Source organism: Balaenoptera musculus, chromosome 11 (genome assembly GCF_009873245.2).
Source record: "Balaenoptera musculus isolate JJ_BM4_2016_0621 chromosome 11, mBalMus1.pri.v3, whole genome shotgun sequence".
Classification (NCBI taxonomy): domain Eukaryota; kingdom Metazoa; phylum Chordata; class Mammalia; order Artiodactyla; family Balaenopteridae; genus Balaenoptera; species Balaenoptera musculus.
In genome coordinates, this window is record NC_045795.1 from 99209599 (window position 1) to 99225949 (window position 16351).

The following is a 16351-nucleotide window of genomic DNA, read 5'->3' on the forward strand; positions in this document are numbered from 1 at the left end:
ACTACTGAGCCTGCGCTCTAGAGCCCATGCTCCGCAACAAGAGAAGCCACCGCAATGGGAAGGCCACGCACCGCAATGAAGAGTAGCCCCTGCTCGCCCCAACTAGAGAAAGCCCGCGTGCAGCAACAAAGACCCAACGCAGCCAAAAATAAATAAGGTAAAATTTATTATTATTATTTTTTTTTTAAAAACAGGTTTTGTGTGACAGACTAGAAAAGGGCAGGAGCAGAAGCCAGAAGACCAGTTAAGAGGCCAGTGCATGGGCCCAGGCAAGGAGTGCCGTTTGCTTAGACAGGAACCATGACGGTGGAAATGGAGAGGAGGGACGCTTTGGAGACGGGTGTGGAAGCAGGATCTGCAGGATGTAGACAACCAGAGGAAAATGTCACGAATGTCTTTTGGGGTTTCCACCAGAGGAAATGGAAGATGAACAGTTGAGGAATGCCAGGAAAGAAAATGAGGTCTAAAACTTGGGGTGGGAATGGAGATTTTGAAAAAGAGCAAACTCTTTGGATTTTGCCCTGGAGAGGGCTAAGGAATTCCTTAAGTGGGAGGCGAGGCTTGACGGAAACAGCTGAGGCTGGGTCTGAGAAAGGGGCCTAGGGAGGGTTTGGGTAGGTAGGAGTACTTGGGATTAAGGTGCGCAGAGGAGAGGCGGGAGCTTGGCCTCGGGAGGGGTGAGGTAATTCTAAGCCGTGAGAAGCCGCTAAGAAATGCAGTTGGAGAAAGGGGCAGACCCATAGGAACTAATAGTCGGCACCCGGGATAAAACCCGCAGGACTGGGAGGCTAGCCAGGCCCCGCCTAGGAGGTTTGAAAATGCCGGACTAGGAGTGCCCGAGATTGGGGGTCGGCCCAGCCTCACCCCTGGGGCGGAACCAATTGTGACGGCGGCGAGGTTTGCTGCCGGCGCTACAAAAGTGCCGCACGGGGACGACGGCGTGCGCCGGCGTGACGCGGCCGCGCGGGATGGGCAGGGCCGAGGCCTAGGCGGCGACGAGAGCGAGAGGCGGCAGCGGCGTGACGGCGGCCCTTACACCCGACCGCCATGAGCACCAAGCAGGTCACTTGCAGGTCAGTGCGCGGCCCCGCAGGTCCTTCCCCGGGTGCGCCCCAGTCCTGCGCCAGAGAAACAAGCCGGAGCGGGTTCGTGGAAAGTGGCTCCCGGTTCGGGGTCCGGCTTCCCTAGGCGGGGCGGGCGCGGCGGCCGGAGCCTGGGACCCGGCGGTGCGTGGCCGAGCCTCGTGGCGACACCCGGACGAAGCCAGCGCGGGCGGCTGTGCCGCGAGTTTCGGGGGTGGCCCGTGCGGCTGGAAGGAAGGAATGCTGGTGGGGCCTTGGGGGGCGGGCCCCTGGGCCTGAGGGTTTAGCTGGAGGAGGTGAATTGGAGTTGAGTAAAGGGGCACCAGGAGATGGTTTACAGATGGAGATACCACGCAGGTGTAGTCTGTTAATCGTCGGTGAGGGCCTCAAAGAAGCTGGGGCCCCGAAAGCGGCCTTGGTTTCCTGAGAGTTTGGAGAATTCCGATGCAGCGTAAACTTGCAGAGTTAGCGAGTTAAGAATTGCTGTGTGGAAAATAGCATTTACTGGAAGTTTGTTCATTGCCCCGCATATTCCCAAGTCATTTATACTCGTCACCAGTCTTCACTACAAGGCAGACATTATTCCTATTTTGCAGTGCACGAAACTCAGGCTAACGGAGGTTGAGACTCTCATCTTACTGAGAGACCCATTTCCGTGGAGAAATGCAACATTAATGGGTGGCTGGTTGTAGAAAATTCAAAGCCGGATGGCTGCACTGCTCCTGTTAAATACAAATAACTTGATGAGTAACACCCTCATTCCTTGCTAAGCGTGTGGCTTGAAGGTACTGGGATCCTAGTCTTAATTGGACCTGGAAAGTACGATTTTTCTTTTAATAATTGGTTTCAGTTAAGTCTGTGTGGGAAACATTGATTAGGGGGGGGGGGAAAACCAGCCCACAGTTGTATGGTTTGATTGTGTAATGAGCAGTTTATTTAATTATCATCTGTGTTGTTACTTCTCTTCGTTAGTGTGAATAGTTGAGACAGTGTAATGTAAAAAGTTTCCTGTTAGTATTAGTCTATATTAACTGTTCAGCCAGTTTACGCAAGGCCTAGGTGATGTATATTTAGCAGTTGTCAGAAACTTGCACTTGTGTCTATAGAAAAGAGTTTTACTAGGTTATTTGTGATAAAAGGTCTTTTGTGAAGACCTTTGTGTATGTTTATTTTTATTTGTATAAAGTTCCCCCTGTTGGAGCAATATTCTTAGTCATTGTGGACTGTATAGCAAATTCTGGTTACTGCTCCTAAGATGCGGCCACATAACGGTGCACGTTTGTATGATGATTTGTAATTGAATCTCAACTCTGTGTGGTAATTTAATTTTGCAGATAAGGAAACCTTATGCTCAGGCTTGAACCTTGCCACTAATTCACATCTAACTGCAGGAACAAAAATGTAAATTAGGATCATCTTGGGTTTTTTCCTTCTATACTAGGAGATGGCCTGACCTAAAAGCTTTAATTCTGTTTTTCCCAAATAGGGGTGTCCTGCAGGAAGTTGGTGCAGAGAAACTAGAGTGGGTTGGAACACTGGGAGGGGATCAATTCTGTTTAAGTACTAACTGTTGTTCGTTGCAGGGGCTTGCAGTGTGCTGGGTGCTCTTTGAGGTTCTTTACAGCCGTGTCGCAAGTAATCCAGCAACATGCACCATTCCACAGATCGTAAAAGCAAGCCTCGGCATTGAAGTGACTTGCCAAGGTTATTCAGCTTCCAGGTGGCAGATATGTGGCATCAGAATTTATGCTCTTGTAGACCCTATGGCTCCCAGATAAGTTTCAGAAATGCTAAATTAAAGTTTCTTTACTACAGGAATTTTCAAAGCTTTTAATATGCTCATATGAAAGGAAAACTCAACCAAAACCATAAGGAAAGTAAAGGTTACTTGCAAAGGGATGTGAAGGAGTTGGACCTCACAAGGGCTGCCTCGCCAAATAAAAAACAGAACACATATTTAAACAGGAAAAACGGCCATATTACCAAGAGTACCAGGTTTACGTTAGTGTGCTCGTGATGGGAAAGCTTTTCTCACTTGATTATCTTATTCACTGAAGTCATATCTCCACACATTGGTAACTTACATGAAATAACCCAGGTATGATTTATTTGGGGGACCAGATCTAAACTGGGTGGTCTGCTGTTTTTGGTTTATGTCAGGGTGCAAACTGTTTTTTGGTTTGTTTTCCTTGCTGTGGGATGTGATATACTTGCTTATTCTGAATGTCAGCTGGACAGAGAGTTTGTTTTGCTTCCATTCTAATACGAATTATTTCTCTCAGAGAGATGGATGTGAAATGCTAGGATTCCCAGACTTAATGACAAAGACACTCCATATTTATTGCCTGGAATGCAAGAATGGCCGCTCACACAGTTGTGCTATCAGTCAGCTCCCCTGATTTCTTGACATTCCACTCTATCCAGAATCTCAATCTGGGGATCCTTTTTTGCTGATGGTTTTCCCAAACCATCTCCCTATGTCTTCCAGTCTGTTTTCAAAGCCCTGGTGCAGGCCTTTATTATTGCTTGGTAACCAGTTTGTTTGTCCTCCTCCTCAATGTGATAGAGGTCCCTTTGTTTTATAATCAGTAGTACAAGACCTAGAATTACAGTTTCCTGAGAGTCGGGCCTAGAGCTTTTGACTCATTGAAAGTCACAAAATATGGGGCATCTTGTGGCCAGTGAGTGGTAGGAAGAGCTTGAGCTCCAGACTCGGGCAGTTCTGGATTCTGATTCTGGTATCACAGTCTCTTTATCTGTAAAATTGGGATAGTAATGCCTAACCAGCAGCCTTGGTTAAGAGATTAGATAACAACGACTAACCATCCTAAGAGCATTTATGGTGTGTTAGGCTAAGCACTGACATGCAGTCTGTGAAGTACAATTATATCATACTACAGATGGGGAAACGGGTTTGGAGATTTAAATAATTTGCTCAAGGTCACAGGAAGCTCTCTGACCTCAGAGTCTTCCTTTAACCACTACACTGTACTTTATTCCATCCCCACCTCTTACCAGTTATTTCAAGCCTCCCACCATGCCTCGCATTAGCTGTGTTCCCCCTTGATGGATCTTTTGTCACAAGCAGTACAGCCATAAAATTTAAGTCTGTGAAATTATGTGCGAAAACATAAAGGAAGGTGACACTGAGAATGCAAATTACCCATATACCTGGAAACGATTTGCAAAAGTGTTTTGCTAGAGGCAGGCACCATTGAAAGACCTGCAAGAAACCAGATTGATTCTGTTTGGTTCAGCCCTCAGGCACAGCGAGAGCTGCTGGCCGTTCTGTGGCCAGTAGTGAACCTCATATCCTTTGCAGCATATAATAGCCACGCCATCTGAAACGGTCTTCGGGGTCACCCAGGATAACAGATGACTTTGGAGTGTCCCCTAGAAAGAATCTCCCTGCTCTGAGTCTCCAGCCATGCACTTCCCCCCTCATACTAGCAACAGCCCACACTCCTCCCCAGCTCGAGTCTCAGTCTTCCCTCTAGGAAGATATAAGGGATGGTTTGGCCATAGGGAAGGGTGAGCAGTTGGAAATTTATTACAGGGTGTAACATGAAAGAGGCCTGGATTAAGCTTAGTATAACCTAGATGCTGAGGAATCTCTGTAAGCGGATGATAAAGATGCCCCGAAGGACAGGCAGGATGCACTCTAGGGAGTTTTGTGTTTGTCACTGGGGAGTGGAAGTGGTGACATATGCTACAGAAATAGCGCTGGCTGGCTCCACCTCTTATAACACTTGTTTCACACTCACCTTTCTTGAAGGCAGTGATGGTGGCCTAGAAGTTATTTTTGAACCTTTTAAAATTTCAGCTCAGTCACTTACAGAAGTGAAATGGCTTGCATGAAGTCACCAGCTTATAAGTGACAAAACTAGGAAGCTTTAGGTGGTGGTTAAATATTTTGGATTTTTGATGGGAAAGATAATTAGTGCGGTTTGGAAGGCAAGTTTTCTGAATGGGACTTATGGGAGACGGTAGAATTATAAAAGGCATCTGCAGGACCACCGCTGAACGTCTTTCCTCTTGCACGCCTGGTTAACAGGTAGTATCTGGTAGAGGAGCTCTGGTAGTCTCTTACCCTGATTCTTTCAGGAAATCTTGTCTAGTTCTCCAAAAGAAATTATTAATGAAGTATTTGTTAGATCTCTCTTTGGTGAAACTGTTTATGTAACCAGTTTGAACTTGTTCTCTTCCACTCTTTATGAGTTTACTAATCCTGATAATTGGATTTGGCTCTTGGCACTGATTTTCTTTATTATTTTTTTTTGTTGTTTTTCTACTTTCATACCTTCAAAGATTACCATAGTTGAGGATGATTGGAATAATGTCACAGTGTTGAGTAGCATTTCTCAAGAAGAATTACCAAACTGCTTAGAAGCGTAATAAACTTCCGTGTCCAGGATCCCAAGGCCACCCCTACAGCTAGTGATTGGCTAGAATGACCCATGGGACTTAGCGCCTAGTCGTACTCGAGGCTAAGCTTTATCACAGTGAGTAGTGAGGAGTCACAGATGGATCACAAGGGAGAAGGACTCAGGCGGCATCTGGAGGAGCCCGTGTGCAGGCTTCCTGCCCTCACTTCCTCGCATAAAGGGTCACAGCACACTCTTCCTCCTGCAGCAGAAATGCAGCAGCAACATGTGCCCAGCGAAGCCTGCTAGAGATCCAGTGCCCTGGACGGTCACCCTCTGCCTAGCATGTACCCAGACCAGGCTCCCAGAAGGAAAGCAGATGTTCAGCGTAAACCACATTGTACACAGTATAGGCACAGTGAGCCACTTTCATCACTTAGAGACAGTTTATATCAGTGTAGGGAACTGTTTACCAGCCGAGTCCCAGGTGCTATAAGCAGGACCTTGCCTCGTAAGCAGACTCAGACCTGCTCTGTTAACTCTTCTGCATACTTTTTAAATCAGTATTGTGACAAGATTCTTTTCATATAGACTTTTTTTTTTTAAGTTTCTAACAAGAATACCCTTCGTTTGCCAGCTTCTGAGCCTTCTTTCTTTTTAAGTAAATCTACAGCAGCCTTATAGCAAGTTACTACACAATCTCTGATTTAGTGGAAGACTCCCAGGGGGTGTTGCCTGGGAAAAGCATAACTGACCACCTAGAAAAGACCCTATAGGACACCACCTTAGTATAGTCACTTACATCACAGGTCCAGTCATCTTTGTAGGCTCAGAAATTGGATTCTGTTGGTGTATTTAGAGGTGGCTCATGCTACCCAAACTCAGTAGACACTGACACATGAAGTAGAATACCCTTCTAACATTTACTGGGTGAAAAGAAATTGTCAGGTGGGCCTGGTCAGCACTTCTGCTTTTGGGGAGATAGGTGGAGAAAGTTGGAAGTATGCTTAGGGAGCAAGGAGGGAGGGAAGGGCTTAAAAACTTGTGGCCTCCAGCTCAGCAGCCTAGCAGCCTCCCAGGCCCATTGTAGGGCCGAGGTGCAGCACGAATTGCCACCCATGTTCTCTGGTACCCTTTCTCTGGGAAGGACAGTCCGGGCCTTCTGACCTTCCTTAGAGTCCACTATGTTTCCCAATGTTTGAACGTTGTCAACCGTTCTCCAGTTCCAGGCAGAACCACATAATTGGTTAGGTTTAGGCTTTCTGTGTTCTGTCGCATTTAGTGATGTTCCAGCTGTGTCTTCCTCAAGTTATTCCCAGGCTTTTTTTTTTTTTTTTCCCCTTGATGTGTACTCGATGTACAATATTATATAAGTTACAGGTATATAATATAGTGATTCATAGTTTTTAAAGATTATACTCCATTTATATTTATTATAGAATATTGGTTATATTCCCCATGTCATACAATATATCCTTGTAGCTCATTTTATACCTAATAGTTTGTTCTACTTAACCCCCTACCCCTATATTGCCCCTCCCCCCTTCCCTCTTCCTACCAGTAACCACTAGTTTGTTCTCTGTATCTGTAAGTCTGCTTCTTTTTTGTTACATTCACTAGTTTGTTATATTTTTTAGATTCCACATATAAGTGATAACATACAGTATTTGTCTGACTTATTTCACTTAGCATAATGCCCTCCAAGTTCATCTATGTTGCTCCAGATGGCAAGATTTCATTCTTTTTTATGGCTGAGTAGTAGTCCGTTGTATATACGTATACCACATCTTCTTTATCCATTCCTCTGTTGATGGACATTTAGGTTGCTTCCACATCTTGGAAATTGTAAATAATATTGCTGTGAACATTGGGGTGCATGCATCTTTTCAAATTAGTGTTTTGCATGTATCTTTTCAAATTAGTGTTTTGCAGGGTTTTTTTATACACCCAGGAGTGGAATTGCTGGGTCATATGGTGGTTCTTTTTAGTTGGTTGGGAAATGTATGTACTGTTTTCCACAGTGGTTGCACCAATCTACATTCCCACCAACAGTGTAGGAGGGTTCCCTTTTCTCCACATCCTCACCAACATTTGTTATTTGTGTTCTTTTTTATGATAGCTATTCTGACTGGTGTGAAGTGATCTCTCATTGTGGTTTTGATTTGCGTTTCCCTGATGATTAGTGATGTTGAGCATCTTTTCATGTGCCTGTTGGCCAGCTGCATGTCCTCTTTGGAAAAATGTCTATTCACGTTTTCTGCCCATCTTTTTTATCAGGCTGTTTGGGTTTTTTTGATGTTGAGTTGTATGAGCTGTTTATATATTTTGAATATTAACCCCTTATCAAATCATTTGCAAATATTTTCTCCCCTTCAGTAGGTTGTCTTTTCATTTTGTCGATGGTTTCCTTTGCTGTGCAAAAGCTTTTATGTTTAGTTTGTTTATTTTTGCTTTTATTTCCTTTGCCTTAGGAGACAGATCCAAAAAAATATTGCTACGATTGATGTCAAAGAGCGTTCGGCCTATGTTTTCCTCTAGGAGTTTTATGGTTTCCAGTCTTACATTTAGGTCTTTAATCCATTTCGAGTTTATTTTTGTGTATGGTGTTAACAGATGTTCCCAACCATGTGTTCAAGAGCACCAGCTCTCTTGGGTCAGGGGCCCCAAGTTGGGAAGCACTATACCGTGGAGCTGCCAGGAAAGCACACTGTGGGCTGGAGGGGTGGGAAGGTTTCTTGGTCCAGCCAGGACTCGTGCTGGTCTTGAAGGAAGGTGGGTTATCACAGTTAAGTACAGTGAAAGATGGGGTACAGTGTTGTAGAAAGGGGCCACGGTATGGACAGAGGCAGAGTGACAGGAAAATCAGTTTTGGTGGGAAAAGGTCAGGGCTTGGGAAGAACGGAGCTGAGGTCCCCTACTCAGCAATTAGATCTTCTCTAAGTCATCACACCTCTCTGAGCCTCAGCTTTCCTGTCTGCACCATGGGTATAGAGCTAATATTCCTCAGAGTAGTGTCAGGATTAAGTGAGATAAAGAAGTGAAAGTGCTAGACAGAGTACTGATGGTACTGCTCGTTGGAGCTGTTGTATTTTTGCTCATTTCATATATTTCTGATAACACATTTCATATATTTCTGATAACATACTTGTTCAGAGGGAGGGAGGGCCCTCCTTGCCCCAAAGTCTTCATTCAAGAGGTATGTGTTATCCCTCTTTAAAAAGATAAACTGTCACAGCCATACGGGAGAGGGGAGAAATGGGTGAAACCAGAGTGCTTGGGAGGTGATAAGGTGAAAGCTGGTGTGGGAACATCTTGGGAGTTACCCTACCACTGTCTGCTTTTGTATATGTTTGAGACTTTCCATAGTATATTTTTTAAGTTAAAACATGGGTTCACAGAACAAGCCCCTTTACAGAGCAACCTCCTGACGGGCTCCTCTCACCTACACTTCCAGCCTCTCCTGTCTGTCTTCGCCCTGCAGCTCCAGTGGCCTTTCTGCAAGAGGCCTAGGAAGGGGGTTTAATGTGTCTCAGGGCTTGACTTGGGCCCCTTGTCCCCTATTGGGAGGCGCACTCATCAGTATTCCAGCTGCCCCAGTCAGGCCTGATCCGCCATCTGTCTCAGCAGGCCTGCCGCGCCCTCATGGGGCCTCCCTTCCCTGCCTTTCTGTGTGCTTCTGGCGCCTGCTCCTCCCGCCCATCGGCACCCGGGCATTCTGTAGACTGCTTGGCTAGGCAGCCCCTGGGCCCGCGCCCCCTTCTCTCTGCCTCGGTCCATGGACTGACTCCTCAGCCCTATGCGTGCGTTGTGATAAGGCACAGGTCCCTCTTGTAACTGTCAGCTTAATCGGCAGCATTTTTTACTAAACTTTAATAAGAGCTGAACTTTGGGGGTACCCACTGTGAGATAGGTATTGTACTGAGCGTTTATGTGTTTGTTTGTTTTTTTTTTAATTTATTTATTTATTTATTTATTATTTATTTTTGGCTGTGTTGGGTCTTCGTTTCTGTGCGAGGGCTTTCTCCAGTTGTGGCGAGTGGGGGCCACTCTTCATCACGGTGCGCGGGCCTCTCACTGTCGCGGCCTCTCCCGTTGCGGAGCCCAGGCTCTAGACGCGCAGGCTCAGTAGTTGTGGCACACGGGCTTAGTTGCTCCGCGGCATGTGGGATCTTCCCAGACCAGGGCTCGAACCCGTGTCCCCTGCACTGGCAGGCGGACTCTCAACCACTGCGCCACCAGGGAAGCCCCCTATGCGTTTTTTTTAAACCATACTCTCTCCAGTATTCGATACTTATTGTAATTTTTTAAAAATAAATTTATTTATTTTTGGCTGTGTTGGGTCTTTGTTGCTATGCACGGGCTTTCTCTAGTTGTGGCGAGTGGGGGCTACTCTTCGTTGTGCACGGGCTTCTCGTTGCGGTGGCTTCTCGTTGCGGAGCACGGGCTCTAGGCACGCAGGCTTCAGTAGGTGGCGTGCGGGTTCAGTAGTTGTGGCTCATGGGCTCTAGAGCGCAGGCTCAGTAGTTGTGGTGCACGGGCTTAGTTGCTCCGCGGCAGATGTGGGATCTTCCCAGACCAGGGCTCGAACCCGTGTCCCCTGCATTGGCAGGCGGATTCTTAACCACTGCGCCACCACGGAAGCCCTTCATAATTTTTTAAAACTAAAGCAACCATTTACTATTACAAAAGCAGTATATGTTCATGGTAGAAATATTAGAAAGTACAGATCAACAAAAATAAGAAAATACCACGGGGGAAGGGTAAGCTGGGGCAAAGTGAGAGAGTGGCATGGACATATATACACTACCAAATGTAAAATAGATAGCTAGTGGGAAGCAGCCGCATAGCACAGGGAGATCAGCTGGGAGCTTTGTTGACCACCTAGAGGGGTGGGATAGTGAGGGTGGGAGGGAGACGCAAGAGGGAGGGGATATGGGGATGTATGTATATGTATAACTGATTCACTTTGTTAAAAAGCAGAAACTAACACACCATTGTAAAGCATTTATACTCTAATAAAGATGTTAAAAAAAAAATACCATATGCCTTACCCTCAAGGATTGCCACTCTTAAAAAGGCTATTGTCTGTCTTTCCACATTGTTAAAATGCAGATGTGTGCGTGTGTGTAGTTAGTGTTTACCAAAATGAGAGCGTACTGTACTGCTGTTTTAAAATTTTTTAATTGCAAAATGTACATAACATAAATTTATCCTCTTAACCATTTGTTTTTATTGTATTTATTTATTTATTTATGGCTGTGTTGGGTCTTCGTTTCTGTGCGAGGGCTTTCTCTAGTTGCGGCGAGCGGGGGCCACTCTTCATCGCGGTGCGCGGGCCTCTCACTATCGCAGCCTCTCTTGTTGCGGAGCCCAGGCTCCAGACGCGCAGGCTCAGTAATTGTGGCTCATGGGCCTAGTTGCTCCGCGGCATGTGGGATCTTCCCGGACCAGGGCTCTTACCCGTGTCCCCTGCATTGGCAGGCGGATTCTCAACCACTGAGCCACCAGGGAAGCCCCTCTTAACCATTTTTAAGTGTTCAGTTAAGGAGTAGTAAGTACGTTCACACTGTTGTGCAGCCATCACCACCATCCACCTCCAGAACTCTTTTCATCTTCCCAACCTAAAACTGTGTCCCCTTTATACACTAACTCCTCATTCTGCCTCCCCCAAACCCTGACCACACCCATTCTCCTCCCTCTTTCTGTGAATTTGACTATTCTAAGCACCTCTCATTAGTGGAATCACACAGTGCTGTCTTTCTGTGTCTGGCTTCCGTCAGTTGGCATAACATCCTCAAGGTTCATCCCTGTTGTAGCACAAGTCAGACTTTCCTTCCTTTTTAAGACTGAGTAATATTCCATTGTATGTGTAGACCACATTTTGTTTATCCATTCATCCTCTGATGGACGCTTGGATTGTTTTCACCTTTTGGCTACTGTGAATAATGCACTATGAACAGGGGTGTACAAATACTTGAGTTTTTGCTTTCAGTTCTTCTGTGTATATACTCGAGTGGAATTGCTGAATCATGTGGTAATTCTATTTTTAATTTTTTGAGGAACCGCTGTACTGTTTTACATAGCGGCTACACCATTTTACTGTATATTCTGTTATATAATATGCTTTTCTCAGTTAATCATCTTCAACTTTCCATGTCAGTAAATTATCTGATACCTAGTCTGTACTCAGATTTCCCCATTTGTCCCACAAATGTTTCTTACAGCTGGTTTGTCCAAACCAGAATATAATCCAGGGCCAAATATTGCATTGGTTATTACATACCTTATATTCTGTCTACTAATCTAGTGCAGTTTCCTCCTTTTTAAATTTTCTTCTTTTAACAGCTTTATTGAAGTATAATTTACATACCATATGTAGGGACTGTGTCTATATGTAGCCTATATAGGCTGTATAATAGTCTTTATAAGGACCATTCTGTTCCTATAGATTTGCCCCTTTTTAAACACTACTTATAAATTGATTCATGCAACATGCGTCCTTTTGTGTCTAACTTATTTCACTTACTAGAATGTGTTTGCATCTCATCCTTGTAGCATGTATCATTATTCATTCCTTTTTATTGCCAAATAATATCCCGTTGTATGGATATATTACATTTTATCTATCTGTTCACCAGTTGATGGAATTGTCAGAGTTTTCACCTTTTGACTATTATGAATAATGTTGCTATGAACATTCACATATTATACACATATTTGTGTGAACATATGTTTTCATTTCTCTTGGGTAAACACCTAGGACTGGAATTGTTGAGTCATATGGTAAATTTATGTTTAAGTTTTTAAGAAACCACCAAATCATTTTCCAAACCCAGGCCCCCCCCCCCCCCCTATTTTTTTTCCATGACACTTCCTTGGTAAAGAGATCTGGCCCACATACTGCCTCTTCTTTTGTATTTATCTGGTTGCTTCCTCATGAGGTCTTTTAGCTTGTTCCCAATCCCCCTGTATTTCCTATAAACTAGAAGTTAGATCTGAAGTTTTGTTGGATTCAAGTTAAATGTTTTTGGCTAGGATACATGGCAGGTTATGTTGTATACTTCATTCATATTGGGGAACATCCGCAGACATGTAATGTTTGAGGTTTTTTGGTTTTTGTTTTTCCATATAGATACTGGGTCCAGCATCATTTGTTGAATTACCTTGACAGCGTTTATCAAAAGTTAATTGATCGTGCATGTGTGATTCTATTTACAAGCTTTTTAAAGAGCCTTCCTCAGCCTCCTTGAACTCCAGTTTCTGTCTCTTCACCTCAGCAAGACAGCAGTGCTCTGCTTGGGGTTCCCCTCCCTGCACCAAGGTCCAAAATATGCCTCAAGGCAGAAAGCCAGGCTCGCCTCCCTTGTTTTCCTTCTCTTCAAGGGCCAGTCTTGTGTTGCCTTTTGTCCATGTCTGAAAGCAGTTGTTTCATATATTTTGTTCTGTTTTCTAGTTTTTCACAGTGGAAGGGCAGGTTCCATGCTCCTCCAAAGCTGGAAGCAAAAATCTGTTCTTTCTCTTTCTTCTTCTTGTACTTTAGTTTGGATAGTTTCTATTGCTTTGTCTTCAAGTTTTCTGAGATTTTCTTATATAGTGTCTAATCTGCCATTACAATGTAATTCTCATTTCATGTATTGTAGTTTTCACTTCTAAAAGTTCCATTTGGTTCTTTTTTATATCGTCCATTTCTTCCCATGTTATTTTTGTGTTTTCCTTAAAATCTTCAGCATATAGAACATATCTGTAATAGCTGGGTTATATAAAACATATATGTAATAGCTGGGTTTTTTTGTTTTGTTTTTAACTTTTTATTTTATATTGGAGTATAGCCGATTAACAATGTTGTGATAGTTTCAGGTGCAGAGCAAAGTGACTCAGTCGTCCCTATCCGTGTATCCATTCTCCCCCAGACTCCTCTCCCATCCAGGCTGCCACATAACATTGAGTAGAGTTCCCTGTGCTATGCAGTAGGTCCTTGTTGGTTATCCTTTTTAAATATAGTAGTGTGTACATGTCAGTCCCAAACTCCCTAACTATCCCTTCCCTCCACCCTTCCCCCCTGGTAACCATAAGTTCGTTCTCTAAGTCTGTGAGTCTGTTTTGTTTTGTAAATACGTTCATTTGTATCATTTCTTTTTAGAGTCCACGTATAAGCCATATCATATGATATTTCTCTTTCCCTGTCTGACTTTACTTCACTCAGTGTGACAATCTCTAGGTCCATCCATGTTGCTGCAAATGGCATTATTTCATTCTTTTTTATGGCTGAGAATGTTACATTGTATGTATGTACCACATCTTCTTAATCCATTCCTCTGTCGATGAACATTCAGGTTGCTTCCATGTCTTGGCTATTGTAAACAGTGCTGCAATGAACATTGGGGTGCATGTATCCTTTTGGACCATGTTTTTCTCCAGACATATGCCCAGGAGTGGGATTGCAGGGTCATATGGTAGCTCTGTTTTTAGTTTTTTAAGGAACCTCCATGCTGTTCTCCGTTAGTGGCTGCACCAATTTACATTCCTACCAACAGTGCAAGAGGGTTCCCTTCTCTCCACACCCTCTCAAGCATTTATTGTTTGTGGATTTTTTGATGATAGCCTGTCATAGCTGGTTTTAAAGTCCTTGTCTGCTGAGTCCATCATCTGTCATTCCTGTTATTGACTAATTTTTCTCCTGGTTATGGGTCACATTTTCCTGCTTTTTGGTATGTCTAGTAATTTTTGATTGGATGCCGAACATTGTGAGTGTTTTTGAGCATTTGGATTTTTTTGTCTTCCTTCAAAGAATGTTAAAGTTTGTTTTAGCTGACAATAAGTTATTTGCTATCAGCTAGATCGTTTTGAAGCTTGTTTTTTTTTTAAAAACTTTATTAGGGCAGGTCTAAAATCTCTTTATTTGGGGACTTGTTTACCCTTAATGCCAAGGCATGTCCCTCTACAGTTTCCTCTGAGTATTCAGCCAGGCCTCTCTGCTCTGGCTGGACAGAACTAGAATGCCTCCCAGTTGTTCTTTCAGGGCCAGAATTGGACAACTTAGTGGAACATTCTTATATGTGTCTCCTGGTGCTCCACTATCTTACTTGAGCCTCACCACAGTTTATAGTAGAGTAGGCAGTGTAATTTTCGTTTTATAGGTAAAGGTAGGAAGGCCCAGGGAAGTTGGTTTTGTGACTTGCTTACACGTGGCACAGCTAGATCTTGAGCCCAGGTCTCTGACTCCTTTACAACCATACCCTTTAAAATCCATGAGAACAGAGCAGTCTTTCAGTGTGCATTTTCTCAGTCATGAGGCTCACATTTTACGTATGTGGCATATCTTAAATCAAGAGGATATATCTTAAGACAGAAATGCATGGGATCATTTGTCTTCCAGAAAAGCTGTCATTGAAATAGATGTGGTGCATCTAAAATCACTGTCTTAGAGACAAGGACATAAGTGTACCTGCAGTGCCCAGGAGAGCCTTGATACATAGTATATGCACAGTGTGTGTTTATATACTGGGTTCAAGAATTTGGTGATTTTACAAAGCAAAGTGTGCTTCTAAAAGTTTTATGCCTCTGCTTGTCTCATCAGGTATTTTATGCATGGTGTGTGTCGGGAAGGAAACCAGTGCCTGTTCTCACATGACTTGGCAAACAGCAAGCCATCTACCATCTGCAAATACTACCAGAAGGGCTGTTGCGCCTACGGAACTCGTTGCAGGCAAGAACCCGCTTCTGTCGCCAGCTGTTGCACTGAGTTCACTACCTTCAGGGATTTAAATCCTGGGTCTTGATGATGGGAAAACTTTAGTTTAAAAGTAATGTTACAAAAATAATTTTGAAACCTCAAATTTAGTACCGTTAAAATAATTTTAATTTTTCAAAGTCACTTTTCATGCCTCTTCTTATGAGTCTATAGTCATAAATTTGCCCTCACAGTATACCTAAGATTTTCTGTCTTGCCTTTTTTTACCATGTCATAAGCTCCTTCCAGTGCTGCTACTTTGTCTTAACTGTAACTTTATAATTCTTCATCACGTTGACGTACCATCATTTTATTAACTATCCCTGTATTAGATAGTTAAGGGGCTTCCAGTTTTTTGCTATGAGTGCAATGAACATTTATGAGCATGTAGAATCTTCCTTTTTTACTGACATCTGTAGGCAAGTTTTGTAACTTCTAGACAGGAGAACATTCCAGAACCTGTTCCTGTGCTGTTGTCGTGAAGGGCTGATCTGCTTTCCTGGGCTGCAGAGCTCCCTTCAGTCCTTCCTCTGTGCTGCCTGGGATGTGGGAAGTTGGCCCACTCTGCCCTCCCCCTGCCAGTGGGCGCCCCCAAGAGACAGTCCAGGACAAGCCAGTCAGTCAGCATCTCCGGAACCGTCGGGCTCTCTTTGTGTGGTCTGGGCGGTACATCTGTCCCACTTAAGTGGAGGTGATAGACAGCAGTGTACTACTCACTCTGAATTGCCAGGCAGTTCTTACTAATTGATGAGATTTTTACCCATTAAAATACGGGAAACGACTGAGCAGAAGGAGGGATGTTCCAGGTCTGGGGAATGCGGGAGGTATGTGCGTGTGGTGTGTCCGTAATGCATCTGCTGTGTGTTTTGTTCAGATACGATCACACGAGGCCCTCTGCTGCAGCTGGTGGGGCCATGGGCACTGTTCCCCACGGGGTGCCCTCCCTGGGTTTCCACAGTCCTCACCCTCCTTCTGACCTCACTGCATCAATCGTGAAAACTAAGTTACATGAGCCTGGGAAACGTGAAAAGAGGACACTGGTACTTAGAGACCGAAGTGAGTGAGCAGAATCCTTCTATTGCCTTTTTGAACAGCACTCTTGCTTTCCTTGGCCTTCTCTTGTCAAAGGGGGTCCTAACCTCACACCCAGAACGGTCCTGAGAACAGGCTTCATC

The 16351-nt window shown here is 44.3% G+C and overlaps 1 protein-coding gene across 1 annotated transcript in view; it reads left to right on the forward strand.

Annotated features, from left to right (window-relative positions):
• The first annotated feature begins 931 nt into the window (after window positions 1-931).
• The window catches only part of MKRN2 (makorin ring finger protein 2), a 28725-nt gene continuing 13305 nt past the window's right edge, over window positions 932-16351 (forward strand). Inside the window, exons 1-3 of the mRNA XM_036869951.1 lie at window positions 932-1073; window positions 15024-15152; window positions 16051-16232. Coding sequence (XP_036725846.1) covers window positions 1048-1073; window positions 15024-15152; window positions 16051-16232 — 337 coding nt within the window. The 5' untranslated portion in view covers window positions 932-1047. The remainder of the gene's footprint in view (window positions 1074-15023; window positions 15153-16050; window positions 16233-16351) is intronic.